This window comes from Phyllostomus discolor, chromosome 5 (genome assembly GCF_004126475.2).
Source record: "Phyllostomus discolor isolate MPI-MPIP mPhyDis1 chromosome 5, mPhyDis1.pri.v3, whole genome shotgun sequence".
In the NCBI taxonomy this organism is placed as follows: domain Eukaryota; kingdom Metazoa; phylum Chordata; class Mammalia; order Chiroptera; family Phyllostomidae; genus Phyllostomus; species Phyllostomus discolor.
In genome coordinates this window covers 23,198,017-23,218,941 of record NC_040907.2, presented here as the reverse complement: position 1 = coordinate 23,218,941, position 20,925 = coordinate 23,198,017, and the positions used below count along the sequence as shown (strand labels likewise).

The following is a 20,925-nucleotide window of genomic DNA, read 5'->3' as shown; positions in this document are numbered from 1 at the left end:
GCTGTTTTGATTGAGCCGTTTCGCCTCCACTCTCATAATTCATGTGGGGGTTGCTGCCTTGGCAGCATGGCTGCTTCTGTCAGTGGGGAGGAAGAGAGGAAGAGATAAAGATGAAGGCCCTCTGTGCATCGATGTGTTTGGGGGGGGCGTGGTTCTGTGTGCCCACAGGGAGTGTGTGTATGTGTGAGAGCCACACACACATATACACCAAGATGCATTTTGATATCCTTATGTTCTGCCTATAATTAAGGTTACTTTTGAAGCAGCAAAGAAATATTGCCATTTTGCAGACGAAGGTAGGGAAAGCCACTTTCTCTGTGGTTAGAAAGAGCCCGTACCAGGTAATTTGGAAGTCTGAAGTATTGACCATTTTGCCCAAATTTTTATCCTGTCAGTATGAATTACAGTCAACTTGAAAATGGAGCTCTAAGAGAAGGATAGCATATAGGTGCCTGTCATAAAAATGAAGTCTATTAAAAAGTCATACATCTATAGTAAATAAACCAAATAATACCGAAGTATCTGAATATCAGTGCCATATTATACTGGTGACTTTAACTAAAATACACGTTTCTAATATTTGTATCCCTGGTTCTTTTTTAAATGTATTTTTATTATTATTTTTAATTCAAGTACAGTTTTCTGCCTTTTACTCCCATCCCAGCGCACCCCCGCCACCCCCCGCCCCCAGTGTATCCCTGGTTCTTTATATGTGTGGTGTTCCATTCAGTGTCTTAAAAATATGCTTACTGAATTTTAATTCCTTCTTTAGGATGCTTAATTCAAATCACTTAATGATATTTAATATGTAGGTGTTATGCTCACACAGTAGATATATTCAATTCAGGTCAACAAACACCGTCCCCATCTAAATAAAACCTAGTTCCTGCCATCTGAGAGTTCACTCTGTAGAGGCAGAGATAGATGTAAAAAAACATAAAGCAGCATGATCAATTCCCAGATGCGCTCTGGGAGCACAAAGAGTGGGGCAGGGATGTGCTGAACCCTGTTCGAAAGCAGGCTGGTGAGACAAGGGATATTCTGATCCCTTTGAACTTCCTTCTCCCAGGTTTGCTGGGAGCGTTTTTTTAACCTGCAGAGCTCTTTTCACTTCTTGACCTCGGAGGGAGGGGTAGAGGGAAGAGTATGTATAGCTCTGTAAGAACTAGAGAATGAGAGCCCTAAGAAAATTATTTCTGTACAGATACAGATTGACTTTGATTTCATTTAAATAAACTGGCTCCAAAATTCTAAGAATACTAACTACTCACACAGTTTTGCTTTCATTTACACACAGATGAGAAAGCATCTGTAGCTCTGCGTTTTATTTGCTATAAGCAAAAAGTTGTTTGAGATATTTAAGTGTTTGAAGCTTGGTTGTATTGAGTCCTCACATGTCCCAGTTCAACCCACTGCAGGGTTGTTTTTTTTTTTTTTTTTTTTTTTTATGACACTTACATAATGCTCCAAAAAGAGAGATTTTTAATGGATAAATTGACATAAACTTTTCCTCTATTGGCCATATCTGCTGAAATAACACATCATGGTTTGCTGTATCGTATTATCCTCCATAGCTTACTGCTATTTTATTTAATTTACATATTTCTGCTGCAGCCCTCTAAATGGCCTTCTCTTTAGAAACAACAAGATCAGTCAGAAAAAAGAAAAGAAGGAAAGGAAAGAGAAAAGGAAAGGACAGAAAGAAAATCTTTACAAAAGACAAAACAGTATTCTGATTGAAGGTTCACTGTGTGGGTTTCAAAAGAAGGTTGCTGTGATTGTGGTGAATGCAAATGATTTATTAGCGCTGCAGTCAGAGGCAGCAGTCAACTGCAGGCTGATGACAGGCACATCTACAGGGGCTCTACAGGGAACTGCTAGGTTCATGACATCAAATCTAGACACTTTTCTCTTTGGAAACAAAATTTTTCCTTTTAGAGCCATTTTTATGTATAGGCCAAAGTTTATCTGTTATCATTTGATACCTGTGATTTTTAAAATACAAAGACAGTGTTACATAGAAAGGTGTGGGTTCCTTCACACTGTGGCTTGGAGGCGTGCTCTCCTTGCTGACAGCGTTCTCCGGAGTCTTTTAGTCATAAGGTGGTGGGAGAAAGAGTGAAGCATACAGATTCTGAGTATGTCACATGTAGCAATGTAACTGCTAGTTACAGTGTGTGTGTGTGTGTGTGTGTGTGTGTTTAAAAAGCACATGGCCAAGTCATTTGCCTTTAATCTACCTTTAAATATTATAAAACCCTTGATGACTGGATCATTTCTGAGCAGGTGAGTTTATGGTAGGAGAGCTCTTTCCAGCTATAGCAGTGTTTTGAATAATACTCTCACTTATACCTCAGTTGTGAAAATGGCTTTGGACCAAGCCTTAATAGATAGGTCTTTTGAAATTTAACAGTAACTATATCTAGTTAATGCAAACTTTTGACTAATTAAGTATCAGTCAGGTAGATGCTAAGGGCGTAGGATTATACTAGACCGGTTTCCATTTTGTCACCTAGGTGACTAGCATTTTGAGGGTTTTCTCCCCACCTCTTCCCATCATTACTCAGGAGAAGAGAAATTGAATGGATTTAGGTGTCATCAGTGATGGATGATGGATGGCTGTTTGCTTAGGTGAACTGGAAAGCTATTCTCCACCCACTGTTGCTTTGTTCTATGATGAAAGCATATCTTGCTTGTGAGTGAAGTTGAGTGGTCTGAAATAGATAGCTCAAGGAACTGAAATTCGATTGGCCCTTTCTTGAGGAAAGATTGCTTTTGAGATTTGAAAGGATTTTTCAGTTTAATGTTTAGGCAGAAAGGCTTTTTTCCTGGCTGGTCACATGATTCAGTTGTCTCCTCCTAACCCACTAAGCTTTTTTTTCAGTTTCTCTCTCTGACATCTTCATCATACTTCCCATTCAGTGCTCTCCCCAGTTTAATTGGAAAATATTTTTTTAGTTAACTGAGGACTTTGTTTTTATCTCTTGTCCTTGTCTTCTTTTATTCAAGTAAATTAATTAACCCTAAGGATCTGACTCAAGTGACTAAAATTCAAGTAATTCCATATTGGAACTGACATTTTTTGTTAGATTTTGTTTAAAAAAAATAATGTAGCCCTGGCTAGGTGGCTCAGTTGGTTGGAGTGTCAGCCCATACACCATAAGGTTGCAGGTTTGATCCCCGGTCAGGGCACATATCTAGGTTGCAGTTCAATCCCCAGGTTTGATCCCCAGTTGGGGCTCATATGGGAGGCAACTGATTGATATTTCTCTCTCATGCTGATGTTTCTTTTTCACTTCCTCTCTCAAAAATCATTTAAAAATTATCCTCAGATGAGGATTAAAGGAAATGAACAAAAATAACACAAATATATTTAAATATTGAATAAACTTTTAAAGTTAACAAATAATTCTTTGAATGTCTACTACATGACAAGTATAAATTCAGAGATGCAAGCTACAACCCCAGCATTTAAAGAGGGCAGAGTGTGTGAGGTAGACAAACAAATGTGATCCATTGAGAGAGATACTACGATAGAAGCATATATAAAATATACAGAAAAGAGGAACCCTGGGGTGAAGGTTCCATCAAGGAAGACTTTCTGGAAGAAGTGGTGCCTGAGCTGAAATGAAGTGTAATAACAACAAAAGTAATGGCAGCTAATATTTACTGAGCTTTTACATGCCAGGCTTTGCATACGCTTTGCATAGCGTGTCTCCTATAACATCTATAGTAATCCCACAGGTTAGGTCCTTGTACATGAAGAAACCAGGAAATTTGACCCAAGGTGACACAGTAAATTGACTGGATTGAGATTCAAACCCAGTCAGTCTTATTTCAGGTGCCAGAGCCTTTACTAGACTTGTAGGGTGGAGGCCAGAAGATAGAGTAAGATGGAATAAGGGTATTGATCTTGACGTGGGGTTTTCTTTTGAAAACAAGTTTTTAAGCTCACTCTTCTGAGGGATCTATATGAACCTCAGCTTGGAGACTGAATATATTTTCTCATTAAACCAAGATTAAATGAGGGTTATTTTCATAGTTCTTTTAACCTTGAAAGTACAGTTATTCTCCCTTAAGTAGGTAGATTAAAAGAACATTTCTTTTTTTGCATGTAAATATTGCCCTCTTTTTCAGAGATGTTATTGTATTCTTTTTCTCTTCGTCAGTTTGCCCCAATCTAGTGCCTTTGAGTTTTCTTTGTGACAGCCTTATAGGAGAGGATTCAGTCTTCTAAGTATTCTTAACTAGAGAAGTGTTGCAAGACTCAGGTTTTGTAATCATTTATTTGGAAGCGTTTTTCCCCACCTCTGTCTGTAGACAAATGAGTTAATGTGAATAGTGTCTGAGAGGTATCTGCTGAGCAGCTAGTTCCATAGGGAGTTTGTCTTTGATCAGAATGGTGTTTGGGAGAGATGGAAACATTGTGGTAAAGGGAAAGGAGTCAGACTGTGGATACAAAGCCTACTTATTCTCATTTAGCAGTTAGCTTAGTTTCAGCAAATCACCTACACCATAACGTTTAACAAACGGTACTCCGAAAGCTAGGCACACAGCAAAGGCAATGAATAGTAATTATTTTCTTTTCAAAGGATTGCTTTGTGAGGCTGCTGCCACCTTTCAATCTAACCTATGGCAGTTGAGGAAAAAAGTGTTGGCCCTTTTGAAAAGGAGAGAGGGCAGTGGTTATTACCCTGGCTTTTTCCAAACTTCATAATACCCGATTGTGCGCTTTAAAGGATTTAGTTACCTCCTCTGCCTGGCTTTCTGAATAGGCTAACCCCTGAGGGAGCGAACTGGTGCAGGGAGTAATATGGAACCATTTTTGTATTTGTTTATTAGTGGGTGTGCAGGTGACAGACATGCTGACAGTCAAAAGGAAGGTGAAGGGTGCCCCCTGGGGTGGTTTGTTTTTGAACAGTTCCTGTGAGTTGATTTTGAGATTGATAATATGCCCGCTTGTCTCATTTTCATACGGCAGCCATGTTGGCCAAGGCCAGCTGTGTCTGAGAGAACGCGGACTTTTGATGATAGCCGCAGGAAGACAGATGGTGCGCAGCCGAAGTTTAGTCACCGGCTTCACCACATTGAAGGCTTCTGTCCTATTGCTTGAGAATAGTTTATTACAGGAAAGCTTTGAATGGATTTGTGATCATATTATAAAATTGCGTGATGCCAAGAAAAGAATTTTAGTTTCAATGAATATTAAAAGTAGGTGCACATTTTACCTATAAAATGTCCTAACCACGTATTATTGTTTTCTACAGAAAGTTGGTTCCCCTTGCTGCCACCCTGCACCCCCTGCCCCAGGGAAGAATTTACTGACTGCTCTTTTTCTTTTGGAATAATATTAGTGCGGCATTCTCTCCACACCCTTTCCCACCATTTCAGCCCTTCCATTGGGATACAGTTTGATGAATTTGGTTAAAGCTTGAATTCTCAAGGACCTTAGCACTGTGGCTTCTGAGATGTGGGGGCATTCTGTCTGTGCTTTCTGCTTGGCTGTCAGCCAGCAGTTTCCAAGTTAGCTGGAGAAGTCAAGCTTGTTATCTGAGATTGAAGAATGCCAGAGGCAACAGCACTACCTCTTAAATAATTCCAGAGTTTTTCATAGCTTTCTAAAAGTATTTGGTGAATTTCCTTTGAGCCATGATTCATATATTCTATAGACTTTTCTACCCTGCTGCTTGAAATTATGAAACTTGGTCTAGATTTTGTGCTAGATGTATTAGAATTCTGCCTTTTGAGAGGTGGTAATGATAAGTAAGCATTGCTAGTTCCAGAGCCTCCTGTTTTAGGGATCCTTCACGCAGTACATATGGGAGTCCTGTTGTTACTGGGCAGGGGGCCTGGCCCTGACCAGGTCTGCCTAGGGCCAGCTGGTGGTACATAGGTTCTTGACTTCATGTGGGAAAGATTTCAGAATACGAGTCTGGGCGACTATGAGAGTATGTTTATTAAAGCTGGGGACTGTGAAACAAGGAAGGGCTTAGCATAGAGGAAGCAACTGGAGAGCCTAGGCTGGGCTGCTTAAGGTCTCAGGGAAGTCAGAGAAAAGGTGGCCTTGAGAACAGGTTCAGGAGATTATCCTGGGACAAGCTGCCAGTTGCTCGTTGCCTTACAGTTTAGGAGATGTGTGCCTGTGGGGAAGTGTGGAGAGCAGGACAAACTGAGATGGTGTCAGTCTTGTCAACTAAGAAGCCATATTTAGAGCATGTGCCGTAAAGCAGTGACTCAGGGGGATGATGCAGTCTCCAGAGCATGCGAAGTACAAGGTGGTCAACATGTGCTTATCTGAAGGGTCACACCATCCTCTCAGAGCATGTGCAGTAGAGCGACATAAACCACATGTGTCTACTGAGGTTGCACAAAACAGCTTGCGTTAATCAGAAGCTGACACAACGTTGCATTGTACAAGAGAGTATAAGCAGAGGACGGACTTCAGACGGTGCACAGTGCATCCGAGAGTGAGTCACCTTGAGATGTGCTGCACGTTCTGCCTCTGGAGAAAGCTCTGCCACGATCGTGTCTCTCTGACTCTGCCTGTTGCCTGCCCAGCTGCCTCCCAGACCCGGACCTGATCTGGAGTGTTGGGACCTGGGTTCGTTATTCCCCAGTTCTCTTGTGTGATATTGTTACTGATTGTTTCTGAGTGTTCTCACTATTGATTAATTGTTACTGATTGAGATTGAACCTGCATCAATAAAAGCTGAGTGAATAGCATAGTAGTCACCTTTGTTGGCTCATGGTTATTCCTTGGTGCCGATGTTGTCTGTACAGCTGGTGGCCATATAGGTGGTCCGGAGCTTCTGGTTTGTGACAAAGGCTGGAGGCTGACTTATATAGGACAGACCTTCACGGGGACACTCACAATGTTAGAGTACTTCTCGGGACAGGAAAGAGGAGGAGAAAGGGATTGGCTCCTGCTGCTCCTCAGCCCAGGCAGGGTCTTTTGTCTTGAGGCTTTTATCTCTCCCCTGCAGGTGGGAATCTTAGGGGAGGTATCAGGAGAGGGTTACAGCAGAATATTCATCAGTTTTCCAAGTGTGTGCTTTTAGGGATGTGGTCTTGTGTTCTCCACTGATTGGTCAGTGCCAGGGGGTCATTAGTCATTGCAGTTGGTCCTGGTGACACCCACCTGCTTTGGCTGCTTTTCTAGTCCTGGAGCTGAAGTACAACTGAGGGCTAGATGTTATCTCTAGGGAGGTGACCTTTCCTATCTGGCTGCAGATTGCTCAGCCTTTGTGTTCAGCTGTCTCAGTTTCCCTATTCCACCTGCCAAGGAATTTTCCCAGCTTCTTATTGTCCTGTCTCGCTGTAGTTTCTGCTTGGCCATGGTTTTAAAAGGAAAGGGAATGGCTCTGTCCCCTGTTCTCAACCTAAGCTTTCTATTGTACATTCTCCTACCAACAGTGAGTTCCAGACTTTTCCACAGGGTTTTTAACCTAGGGCTCCAAAAGGGCCTAGGGCCCCTTTTTATAAGGATTTAATATTGCTTTTACTTAGGCTTTGGGAACAGAGCCAGACTGGTGGCATGGCCAGGGAGAGGAACCAATCTAAAATTGGAGCTTATTTTCATCTTACCCGTTATCCTAGTTACATCTCGAATCCAATATTGACTTTAGGAATGATTCCCTGCTTCCTCCTCAGGTGAACTTTTTCTCAAGAGTAACAACAATGAAAGCAATGGAAATTAAATCTTGGAGAGGTTAAATTACTGTTCAAGGTTCAAGTACTAGTAGATGGACTTAATCTAGAGCTGAAACTAGAACTCTTGTCGTCATGTCTTTTAACTGCTTAAGACAGTTGACCATCTTTTAACCATCTAAAAGGAAGAACTGTGATCCACTGAATGGATGAAAAAGAACTGTTTCCCTCCCATATTTTTATTATTGAGCACATAGTGGAGCAAACATTAAGTAATAGTTAATCAAAATAACTCAGTCAAGGCCCCACTAACTAAACATGTGAAACAAGAGATCACAGGACCTTCTTCCCTTATTGTCAGCTATTGGGGCTAATTTTCTTAGCAGCCCCCAGAACTCACAGGTCTTTCACACCTGGCCACCAGGTGCTCCTGACCATTTGTCTTCTCAGGCTCTATTCCCTTGGGCTAAGACAAAGGATTAAAATGGTCAGATAAGATTCACATGAATTAAAGATCTTAACTATAACTAAATTTCAGTAATAATTTAAAAATATTTTAATTTATTTTTAGAGAGAGGGGAAGGGAGGAAGAAAGAGGGAGAGAAACATCTATGTGAGAGAGGAACATCAGTTGGTTGCCTCTCACATGTTTGCTCCTCGACCTGGGACTGGACCTGCAGCCCCAGCGTGTACCCTGACTGGAATTGGACCCAACCGACTGAGCCACACAGGTCAGGGCTAGTAATGATTTTTAACAATATAGCAATCGAGGTACAAGTGAGCCCTGGCAGGTGTGGCTCAGTGGATTGCATGCTGGCCTGTGGACTGAAAGGTTGCCAGTTCGATTCCCAGCCTGGGCAATGCCTGGGTTGCAGGCCAGGTCCCCGGTTGGGGCATGTGAGAGGCAATCAGTCGATGTTTCTCTCCTTCCCTCTCTCTGAAAGTGAACAAATAAAGTCTTTAAAAATTTTTTTTAAAGAGGTACAAGTGAAGTAGGAGAGTCTGGAACATCCATATGGATCCCCCAGGTTTTCTTTTCCTCATTGAGCTTACTCTCTCCAGCCAGTCATAGGTGAGATCTCCAACTGAGGTGTCCAGGTCACCTCATAAAGCAGGGAGTGTTCAGGTTATGGACCGTTCCTTTTATACTACCAGATGTTTGTGTAGCTTATGTGACTTCCTCAGGGAGCTGTGGAAGCATAAAAAGGCTTGTGCAGGACAAACCAGTCTTGTAGCTCCCTGCTTTTATCTCCTAGTTGGAAGACCAGGATTTAACCAGAGCTATTAGCAACAGCCAGGGAATTAGAATTTTTTGTTACCTTCCCTCTGACCTTGTAATCCCCATAAATCCCATTGACCATTTCCCCTAATTCTAAATCTGTTCCCTGAAAACCATTGTTAAGACATGGTTGTGATTTACCTCAAAACTTTCAACATTTTATACGAAAGATGGATAGGCAGCAATCATGTTGTCAGTTCCTCATCATATTTTTCCATCCTCTCCTTTTTTCTCTCTGTAAAGTGCCTTAACCATTATGATTTGTGTGTGTCTGATTTGACAAAGTTGCTGTATAACTTTGTGCTTTCCAATTCACTCACTCACCACCTTCCCCCTCCCCAGCTTTTTCACCATGACAAGAATCTGTGGCGTTAGTAAATCCCTTTTATACCCAGACTTGTTAGTGAAGACTTGAGAGAGAAGGATGTTCTGAGACCTGGCTTTTTCCTGGAGAAAGGCACTGCTTTCCTCTCCAGCCTGCAGGCAGTGGTTGCTCATTCCATGTATGTATGAGTTTGGAGGTGGATGTGATGTCCTTATTACTCCTCACTGTCACTTCTTGAACATTACTCCTCCACCTTCATGTAAAAACTCTGCTCTTTGAGGTTTATACCACTAATCATTACTCATCTACCAACTGTCATTCACCCCCCTTGTTTATGATGGCAGATGGGCCTCATCTCTCCATCTTGTCATCAGTCAGGGTATCTTCAGTGTGACTGACCTGGGTGGTACCTGGCTGCCTGGTTTCCTGACTGTTCATTCTTTGGTGTCGTTGCATGTCTTTTAGCAATAACAGGATATCACCGCCGGACTATTATAATAGGAAGGAATTAAGCAGACACTGGGGACTCCATGTAGAATACAGCCACTTCCCAGGTACTCTTCTCTTGATGAACAAAAAGATACCAGTTTGTTTCTTCTCTCAACTGGGATTTTTTTTTTCAATAACAATAACCTCTGGAATTCTTCTAAACTAACGCCTCGGTCTTCATTCTTGTCCAGTTCTTTAAACAGGTCCTCTAGGGCACTTGGACCTTTCAGTAAACTGGGAAACTCATTCTGAACCAATAGCAACAGCTTTCTTTCAACAGCTGGTTTGGATCACCTTTTCTGGCTATGTATTTTTCAAAAATGCTCTTGCCCTTGCCAGGTAGCTTAGTTGGTTAGAGCATTGTCCTGTACACCAAAAGGTTGTGGATTGAGTTTTGGTCAGGGCACATACCTAGGTTGCAGGTTCGATCTGGCATGTACTGGGGGAGGGGGCGGTGGTGGAGAGGAGGTCAGTGTGGCCAACTGATGAATGTTTCTCTAATATCAATGTTTCTCTCTTATCAATGTTTCTCTCTCCCCCTTACCCTTTCTCTATGATCAATTAAAAAATATCCTCGCATGAGGGTTTTTGAAAAGTCAGACATGCTCTTCTGTTCTTTAGAAGACATTTTTTTGCACTCATTTTGGTGTCCTGGTCTCCGAACTGTGTGTGAGACAGCTGCAAGAATAAAATGGGAGTATCTGTTTATTCTTTTAATACTTCATGCATATGCATAGATGCATTTATTTGTGCCTTCATTCAAAAAGATTTTTGGAGCACCTACAGTGTAATGTGTCAGCCTTAACACAAGAATCAGAGACACAGGGGTGAAAGAAAAAAAAAACAGACATCATTCTGTCATCCTGGAGCTTACAGTGTTGTGAGTGGGGAAAAGACTGAGCGAATGATTATACAAAGAAATGTAACTTTTATGTATTATACTTGCTTTGAAGGAAAGGGGCAACAGGATCCACAGAGTGTATAGGAGAGAGACCTAACTTGGCATGGAGGTTTCTTTGAGGGAATGATGGTTGAACCCAGACCTCATATTGAGGAGTTAATTGGGTAAAGAAGGGAGGCAAAAAGAGTTCCACACAGAGGGGACAGTGTGTGCAGAGCCTTGTTAGGGGAGGGAGCATGGTCCAGTTAAGGAGTGAAAGAGGACTGGTGGGTTGGAATTCAGTGAAGGAGGGAAAGCATCGTATAAGATGGGGCCAGAAAAGTAGGCTGGGCCCAGATCATACGGGATCTCTTTAGGTTAATTAAGGCTTTTGGTGTTTATTCTAAGAGCCCTGGGAAGCCATAAAAAATCTTGTTTATGTAAACTTTTAAAATTTATTTTTCAAAACACAGTATGTTATACATTATACAAATTCAGAGGCATAAAAGGGTACTTAGTGAACAAATAAGTCTCTTAACTTTAGTCTCCTAGCTTCCTAGTTTCCCTTCCTAAGGCTGGCCGTGCCAGTCTCTTGAATATTCTTCCAAAAATAGTCTATGCATAATATACATAAACACTTTAATCCTTTTTTCCCCCAACACAAATTGTAGCACATTATATACACTGTGCTGTGCTTTTCTTTTTCAACATAGTGTATCCTGGATATCATTCCATATCAGAATGATACAGAATGGTCTTATTCTAGTAACTACATGGATCTTCCTTAATTTATTGAACCAGTTCTCTAGTAATGGATGTATAAGTTATTCCCAATATTTATTTTATCTCAAACAACACACAGTGACTATTTTTGATATTATGTATGATAATATATCTATTCAATAAATTCCAAATTTAGCTGCCTTTATTCTATAAAGGCCAAATTTTTTCCTTCAGAGCACTTAGATTAGTTTGCAATCCTACATTTATTATGTCTATTTAATTTCTGTCTTCCTCTTCCAAGTTACGAGCTCCATCAAAGCAATGCTTAGCATGAAACAGATGCTCAGTAATGTTTGTTGAATGGATGAATGAATAAGGAGATAAGGATAATATCTAGGTGGGAAGTGAGGTTATTATTAATTAAACCTTAGAGGTTATCTTTTATACCAGAAAGAAATAATTTGCATCTCTATAAAAATCAAAATAGCCCTGGCTGGTATGGCTCAATGGATTGAGTGCTGGCCTGCGAACCGAAAGGTCTCTGGTTTGATTCCTGGTCGGGGCACATGCCTGGGTTATGGGCCAGGTCAGGTCAAGTCCCCAGAAGAGGGTGTGCGAGAGGAAGCCTCACACTGATGTTTCTCTCCCTCTCTTTCTCCCTCCCTTCCCATCTCTCTAAAAATAAATAAATGATATCTTAAAAGTACATTCTCTTAGACCAGGGTTGGCAAACTTTCTTTAAGAGCCAGATAGTAAATATTTTATGTTTTGCCAGTCTTTAGATACTCTGTTACAGTTACTTAACTCTGCCATCTTAGAGCAAAAGCAACTGTAAACAATGCATAAATAAATCAGTGTGACAGTGCTTCAATAAAACTTTATTTACAGTAATAGGAAGCTTATGGACAATTGCAGATTGGCCATAGTTTGCTGCCCCTGCTTTACAGAATCAGTAGTGATATCCTTCTTTTGTTCCTGATACTGTTAATTTATGACTACTGTCTTTTTTCCTGTCAGCAGTCTGATTAGAGCTTTATCAGTTTCACTGATCTTTCAAACAACCAGATTTTTGTTTCTTTGATTTTCTTTGTCTTTTGTCTTTGATATTCTTTGTTCTTTGTTTGCTTCCTGTTTTATTGATTACTTTAATCTCTATCTTTTCCTTTCTCTACTTATTTTGGGTATAAATTACTCTTATAGCTTTTATGATGAAAGCATAGATCATTGATTTTTTTTATTTCTATGTTAAAGTTTGGTTTTTATTTTTCCAGATCTTTTGAAGGCATATAATATATATGTACAAACAAATAAGATCATGATATGTAGCTTTTCACAACTTACTCTTTTAATTTAATAAGGCATTGTGGGGATGTTTCTATGGCTATACAGGGTGGGGCAAAAGTAGGTTTACAGTTGTTCATATGGAAAATAATACAATGATTAACAAATAACAATGCAAGAATAAACTGTGTTTTGTGTATTCACAACTATATACCTACTTTTGCTTTACCTGTATATAGAATGCAACATGTTTTTAATAGCACATACTATTCTGTAGTAATTATTTCTATATTGATAGACATTGAGGTTCTTCAGATTTTCACCAGTACAAACTGTACTGCAATAAAATCCTTAAGAGTGAGATGTTCTCCAGGATAGAGGTGCACAGAGTATTTTTGATAAACATGTAATTTATTCAGTGTCTCCTCTTTGATGCCCAGAAGGAATAATTACTTCTCTATATTTTACCACACTAATTTCAATGAATAGTCTTTCCTTTGTTATGAATTTCTTACATTGTTTAAGAGCCAAACTTTGGGAAAACATCTTTCCACATCAGTTACCTCCATAAGGTTTTCCTCTAGTATGGGTTCTCTGATGTTCAGCAAGTCTTGAGCTGCATCTGAAGGCTTTCCCACATTTCTTACAGTGATGGGGTTTTTGTCCAGTATGAATTCTCTGATGTCCAATAAGAATTCAGCTCTTTATAAAGTCTTCCCCATGGTCCTTACACTAATAGAGTTCATTTCCACTATAAGTTTGCTGATGCCCAGCAAAGAATGTATACCTGAAAGATTGTCCACATTTACTACAGTGGTAGGGTTTGTCTCCTCTCTGCATTCTTCAATGCCATTGAGAGCTGAGCTCTTCCTAAGGGGCCTGATGAAAGAGCTCCTGCCTCCAACCCCATCCACCTACCCACCTGTATTCTTTAGGGTGTGGGGGGTTCGGTATTTTTTAATAAATCCTGCCTCTTTTCTTTTCTTTTCTTTTCTTTTCTTTTCTTTTCTTTTCTTTTCTTTTCTTTTCTTTTTAAACTATTACTTATTTTTTAGAGAGAAGGGAAGGGATGGAGAAAGAGAGAGGGAGAAAAGCATCAATGTGTGGTTGCCTCTCACACGTACCCCCAATGGGGGCCTGGCCTGCAACCCAGCAGTGTGCTCTGACTGGGAATCGAGCTGATGATCCTTGGGTTTGCAGAGTCCTGCCTCTTTCTACTTGTGTCTCACTAAACACATCTTTTTCCCCAGGAGTGTCTGTACCAGAATCTTGAGATCTGAGCTGTGGTATCTTAGTGCTGCGCCTTTAGCCCATTTCTCAAAATTTATAAGAGCTTTTTCTTATATTCCCAGTGCCCCTGAAGGCCATTATATTTAGTTAAACACACACACACACACACACACACACACACACACACAAACTTTTGAAGTAGTTCCACACTGACAGACTGATTAAACCCATGCTATCTTAAAATTGAAAAAGAAAAAAAAAGAGTTGACCTCCTCCTAAATGTTTTTCCACATTCATTGTACTATCATGGATTTTCTGATATTCCAACATAGTTGAATTATCCCTGGAAGCTTTTCCAAATTCACACACTTAAAAGGCTTTTCTGCCCTGATTCCGTGACTGGTGTGTGGTTCAGTGGGTTAGGCGTCATCCCGTAAACTAAAAGGTTGTGGGTTTGATTCCCAGCCAGGACACACACCTGGGTTGCAGGCTAGGACCCTGCCTGGGGACATACAAAAAGCAACCGATCCATGTTTCTCTTGCACATCGATGTTTCTCTACCTCTCTTTTTCCCTCCCCCGCCCCCCAAAAGATTAATAAATAAAATCTTCAAAACAATTTTAAAAAGGCTTTTGTCCACTATGTATTCTCTCATAATGATTAAGGTCTGCCTTCCAGCAAAGGCTTTCCCACAGTCTTTACATTTGTAGAGTTTCTGACTGGTAGGAGTTGTCTGATGATTTAAAAGGATACAGTTTTTTCCGAAAGCTTTTGTCCATTCATTGAATAGGGCTTCTCTCTAGAGTGAATTCTGTGATAATTAGTAATTGTTGAGTGCTCCTTGAGAAAGTTCCCACATTCAACAGATCTATAAGATTGCTCGTCTATGTGGCTTTTATGATTTAAAAGAAATGAGCTACTCATATAGGCTATCCCACATTCTTTACATTTATGATACTTCTCCCCAGTATGATTTCTCTCATGGCTAATAAAGGAGGAAGTAGATTTGAAGACTTGCCCACATTATAGTGATTTTTCTCTGTGGAAAACTTGTCAGTCCTCCTGATTCAGACCAATATCGCACATGACAGGTTTTGTTTGCTCTTCCAGAGCGGATCCTTCAGAAGTATTTTGCTTTGGGGCTGATGTCTTTGTTTCAAACCAGGACTCCTGGACTGCATAGATACCTAGCAGAATTTCTGGTACCTTCACCCAGGACTGTGCCCTTTGCTCCAGTCGGGTAATTAATTTTGATTTAAAAGAGAGAATCCTTGCAGACACCAGATTCCCGTAGTTTTCTACCATCACATCCGTACACGTGGCCCCTGAATGCCATCCAGCCAATTCTACCCGATCTGAGTAAAAGACATAGCCATGTACTCAAATGTAACTGGGCCCTGGATATCTAGGTTCTTGGAAATCTTGGAGCCATCTGTCTCCTGAACTGTTCTCCCAGGTAGGAACAGAGAATCTTGCATAAGCCAATAATAGTTCTGGAGGCTGGAAGTCCAAAATCAAGGTGTTGGCAGAGTTGGTCTTCTGCAACTCTAAGTAGAATACTTCCTTGACTCTTCCTAATTCTCGTGGTCCCTGTCAGTCCTTGGCATCCGTGGCTTGCAGCTGATTCAATCCAGCTCTGCCTCTGTCATCACGTGGCGTTCTCCCTATATGCCTCTCTCGATTGTCGACTTTAAACTTCTTTTCTAAAGTAAGCACTTAAACCTACAAATGTCCCTGTAATCATTGCTTTAAGTGAATCCCATACATTTTGATATGTTTTGTTTTATTTTTCATTTGGTTCAAAATATTTTCTAATTTCCCTCATGTACTTTCAGCCTACACTTGGCATAAGTTGGTATTCAGTCAAAGACTGAAGGGGACTGTTACCTAGATATCTGGAGCTCTTTCTCTGAGGATCTTTCTCCTTTCTGGTAGTTTGCTCCAAAATTCTGTCCCAGGCACCCCGAACTCTCTTTCCTCAGCAGGACCTCTCTGTTTGGCTTGGGATCTCCTTCTCTGTGCCACAGTTCAGAGCTCACTTCTATATGGAACGCCAAGGTGGTCGTAGGGCACACCATGTTTATGTGCTTTTTCTTTGAGATCACAGCCTGGACTACCTGTGGTTCAGTGTCTAGAAACAGTTGTTTCGTATATTTGGTCTGGTTTCCTAGCTGCTCATGGTGGGAGGGCAAGTCCTCTGGAAATTTCTCCCTTATGGGTAGAAGTGGAGGTCACGGTACATTTAAAAAAATGAAATATAATAGTGGCTTACAGAAAAGTGCAAGTTATTTTTATTTATGTGGACCTCTTCAGAAGTATTTTGCTTTGGGGCTGACATCTTCACTGTTAAATATGAGAGAATTTTTCAGAGTAGAATGATGGAAAGTTGATACAAAAGTAACACAGTAGTTATTGAACAATTTATTGATTTCAACAAAGTCTGTACCCTCAGCTGTTACCAAGATTCACATCATTGGGTACTGTGTGGGAAGATGGATGAGGAAATGAGGGGTATTTCTGCAGCTCTTGGTAGCTTCATTTTTTTCCTAGTTGCTGTTTCTTCATTTTTTCTTAAGGAAGTTCTGTTTTTTATAACTTTCCCAATTGCCTTGCCTGGTGTTAAGTTGGTGCCAGTGCATTTCTTTTCTTTGAAAGACCAAAGGCAGACTGCTTGGTCTTTTAAAGGGACTTTTAAAGCTTCTGGCTTAGCTCAGTGACCCAGAAGCCTGCCTTTATTTTCCTCTTATCTCTCTTTGGTTGTGTCCACATTTAGTCTGTCGGACATTTAAGTAGGTGTTTCCCGGGAGTCAGGTTGGCTTTGGATGATTATCAGCTTGCGGCTTTAGCTAGCTGTAGCCCGTTATCAGTTATGCATACATGCAGACATGATTATCCATCTTCTTAATAGTTTGATTCTTCTGCATCTTTTCTATATGAAATTCTAAAATATACTTTATGTTATAACTGCAGGGCCAGGGCTAGGGTGAAGAAAGAGGCACATATGGCCCAAAATTTAAGGAGACACTCATTCTCAAGGGTTGGGTAACCACCCTTGCACTTCATGACTCTGTGAGTAAGCACCTCTTTAAACTTTGTGCCTGAGGCACCTCTCTTGCCTCACTCTGATTCTGGCCCCGTATAACCCTGACCATAGTTGGTTACAGACACCTGCATAACCAAGACCTTAAAATGAACTCTGTATAACAGCTTTCATTTGGAGCTTGCTTTGACTTTACTGCATTTAAGAATACAGAAGTGAAAGTCAATGCCATGCCTGCAGTAATTCAGCAGACCAAAAGTTTCTCCATAAGCAACATTAGCCAGAATTTTGAACCATGTTATCTAGGTTAACCACAGTAAGTCACTGTTTTTCCTATTATGACATGGCTTGTCATTAAGAAGTTCTAGCAGAATCCCTCTCATGATTAAAATTTTTGCTAAGCTTGACTACTGGTCTGTCTAACACCAGGGTATGTAAAACTACCTGACTCTGTCAAACATTTGATTAGAACATGATAAACCTGTAACCTGCTAAAGATCAAGCATTTTGTCTGTGTTGCTGCCAGTTCAGTGGGGGAAATATTCAAGCTTCTTCAGCTATCTGTTCTTCTGGTCCTGTAGTCCTCACGCTGCTCCTGAGAAATGCCTTAGAGGTGACTGTGCCCCACTTCCCTCCCTGTCCTGCCACCAGAGTAGCTCTTTTGATTGTGGGTTTTTTTCCTGTTTCATGAACTGGATAGAGTTCTGTGCAAGAGGTTTACATGGAAGGGCCGCGCTGAGAGGGAACCAGCCATGAAGGTGGAGCAGTACTCTACAAGATAAAACATCTTGAGTTAAAAACACTCTCTTTTGCTTCTTCTGTTCCTCTTAGGAGATAGCTTTCCCACCTTCTTAAAAGCCAGTCTTCAAAATAGCCTCACATGTTGGTGTTTGGGGTTCTTTACAGAACAATAGTCTCTGTTTTTATTTCATCTTAAAATATTTTCGTTCTTTGTTTTTAGATGCCAGTGAAAGCAGGTGCGAGCAGGTGAAGATACAATTTGGAGTTGGCCTAAGATCTGGGGGAGAAAATCACCTCCAGCTTCTCGAAGGAACCCCTTCTCTCCAGTCATGTTGGGATGCCTGCTGCCAGGACTCTGCGTGCCACGCCCTTTGGTGGTTAGAAGGGGTGTGCATTCAGGCTGACTGCAGCAGGCCCCAGAGCTGCCAGGCTTTTAGGACAGACTCTTCTAATTCCATGCTGGTGTTTCTAAAAAAACTCCAAACTGCAGATGATTTAGGCTTTACACCTGAAGATGATGCGCCTCATATTCTGGGGCTAGGTTGGAGCAGGGCGTCCGAGAGGAGGCAGAGCCCTCTCAGAGCTCCACTCAGACCCACTGTATCTTCCAGTAACCAGCAGAGCTTAATCAGGAAGCTTGCGAAGAGAGAGTCTCCTGATGAAGTTAAAGTTACACCTGCAGTGACACAGCATTCTGAAGTGAACGACTCCAAGGAACTAGGTCATCTGAATACCAGTGGCTCTGAAGAGGTAAGCGTATTATGAGTAAGGAGCAGAGAATCCCTTAAATCTGCCTTTACATTTGGCACACCTAGGCAATGGAGCTGGTGCTGGTGGGCAGTGCTCCTAGGCTGAGGCGTGTGTGTCTAAAGCCACTTGGTGTCATCTTCGTGGGGGCTTCCCAGATGAACAAGTGTAATTTGACCTTAGTGATGTTCACTCCATACAAGTCTGACCATTATTTGGTAAAAGCAGAAAGCTGCTCATTTTCTAGTCAAAGCTGGTTCTTGGCTGCAGGTAAGTACCATCGTGGGGGCGTTAGTCTCCACCAACGATTCTGCAGTGATTTCTGCCAGATCGCAAGATACTTGGTTGATGTGGTTGCAGTCAAGTTCTCTTCTCCCCCTCCCCCATCTCTGCCTGTAAACACATTCCTTATGAGGTAGCTTCTATTCAGTAGGAAGTAACCATGGTACCACAGATTAATACCTCACCTACTGGGCTAGGGAGTCAGATTTGGCCATTAGCCAAGAGGTCTCTAGGGTGATTTCTTACCAAGCTTTGTATGCCAAGGGAGGTACCACCAGGCAAGTTTATTCTGCTTATTTTTCTTCATTGTTATTCTTCCTGAGCAAATGATTAAAAGGAATGACTCACTCTATGCTCAGTCTCCCTTGATTGCTCTGACTTATTTTTGTATTTGTTTTGTCCTGGTTGTCTCTATCAAATTGAAGCCAGAGTGGGGAGGCAGTACTGCATGCCAGGCACTGTGTGTGCTAATCATTTCACTATGTCATTTTGTTTAATTTTCATAGCAATATTTCCAAGTAGGTGTTATTAACCCTGTTTTACTGGTGAGGAAACGGAGGCCTAAAGAGGTTAAACAGTTTGATCATGCAGCTCAGGAATAGCAAACCTAGAATTGGATCCCAGGTTTAATGTTAAGGAAAAAAACCTTTCAGTGCAATATTAGAGGTATAGTCTTAGGCTTAAAAGCCCGTAAACATTTATAGACACTTATTATCAGTGTCAGGTGCTTTTCTAAGCACTAGAGATATGTAAGTAAACAAGGCATGGCCCTCAGGGAGTTTATTTACAGTCTAGTGGAGGCTGAGATATGACGATAGATATTTACAGTAATGTATAATTATTGCATTAGAAGAGTTCTGTATATAACACAACAGGATCACACAGAGGAAGTGATCCACTTGTGCGCAGGAAGATTTTACAGAGATGTTTAATTTGTTTCTCAAAGGAGGAGTAGGATTTCACTAAGGGATTAAAGGTTGCAAAAAGCATTCTGGACAGAGGCACAGGGTATGCAAAGATTTAGTCAGCAAATATTGATTGCATATTTTTTCGTACAAGGTACTATATACTAAGCTAGGCACTAGGAATATTATAGTAAATAAGATAAACATGATTTCTCCCCTAATAGAGCTTACACTCTGGCAAGGAAAACAGACATTACACTTACAATAATTAAATAATTATAAGTTTGTTGCAGGTTGTGAGAGGGTAAATGCAGAGTTCTGTAGAGCATCTAGTAGGAACCTAATCAAGACTCAGGGGTAAGGCTAGGCTACTAAGGAAGGAAAGTTTAATCTGAGACTTGAAGTAGATGTAGGAGTTAGGGAAAGAAACAAGCCAAGAGTGTTTCAGTTAGAGGGGATAACAGTTTCAAAGTTTGTCAGGTGGCAAGATCAAGAAGTTGAAAAAAAAAATGAAGTTGAGAGAGCCTTGCTTTTGCCAAACAGAGCAAGAGAGCTAGTGGTGAAAGAAGAGATGCTTGATGGTGTGCAGAGCCTTGAGGCCTTCTTAAAATATTGGTCTTTATTTAAGCAGAGAATGACATGACTTAGATATGTTGCTGTGTGGTGAATAGACTGGAGAAGGGCAAGAGTATACATGGAGCAGTCAAATAGGGTGCTCTTCAGGCAAGGAAACCATTGCATTAAAGATGGAGGTTGAAGATACAGGAAAGGAGTAAACAGCAAATCCCTCAGAGCTGTGGTTCTCAAACTTTAGTATGCATCAGAATCACCTGGATGCCTTGTTAAAACATTTCTGGGCCCTAACTCAAGTATTTGTGATTTAGTGGGTCTAGCACAGGGCCTGAGAATTTGCATTTGTAACAGGTTCCTGGAGAATGATGATGCTACTGGTCTGAGAGCTATATTTCAAGAACCATTGCCCTCCAGGACAGGTGCATTATAATCCAGAAATGGAGCACAGGATTAGCTTTAAGCAAGAGGAAAGACACCTTCATTGTGATAGGAAGGAAGAAATGGGTGGATACAGTATAGCTAAAGTGTTTTTTTTGTTTTTTTTTTTTTCTCTTTCGCTAAAGTGGTTTTGAGGATTGGTAGAGGACATTGTGGTAGTTCTGTTATTGTCCTGTTTTTTTCTGAAGTGGGGTAGAAATATCTGTCTTCATGTCTGAGTTACTGAGAGCAGAAGCAAAGGTAGCTGAAGTGGGGATAGGTATGCAGAGGCAGGAAAATCAGAGGTTTAGAGAGAGTGGTAACGGTTGGAAATAGCCATTGAGAAGGGTAGGAGAGGGCAGACTA

The 20,925-nt window shown here is 41.0% G+C and overlaps 1 protein-coding gene and 1 long non-coding RNA gene across 6 annotated transcripts in view; both read left to right on the top strand.

The window, feature by feature from the left end:
* Positions 1-20,925, top strand: part of KIAA0319L (KIAA0319 like) — a 98,280-nt gene that overhangs the window by 14,700 nt on the left and 62,655 nt on the right. For 4 of the 5 annotated variants that reach the window (XM_028511761.2, XM_028511763.2, XM_028511762.2 and 1 more), the window contains exon 3: positions 17,856-18,385. The exons of the other annotated variant lie outside the window; for it this stretch is intronic. In XM_028511761.2, the coding sequence (XP_028367562.2) occupies positions 17,856-18,385 (530 nt within the window). The remainder of the gene's footprint in view (positions 1-17,855; positions 18,386-20,925) is intronic. 5 annotated transcript variants of the gene reach the window in all.
* LOC118500563 lies at positions 3,742-12,745 on the top strand. The gene is made up of 3 exons (XR_004903133.1): positions 3,742-3,755; positions 10,903-10,907; positions 11,951-12,745. It is a non-coding gene; the product is annotated as an uncharacterized LOC118500563 (long non-coding RNA).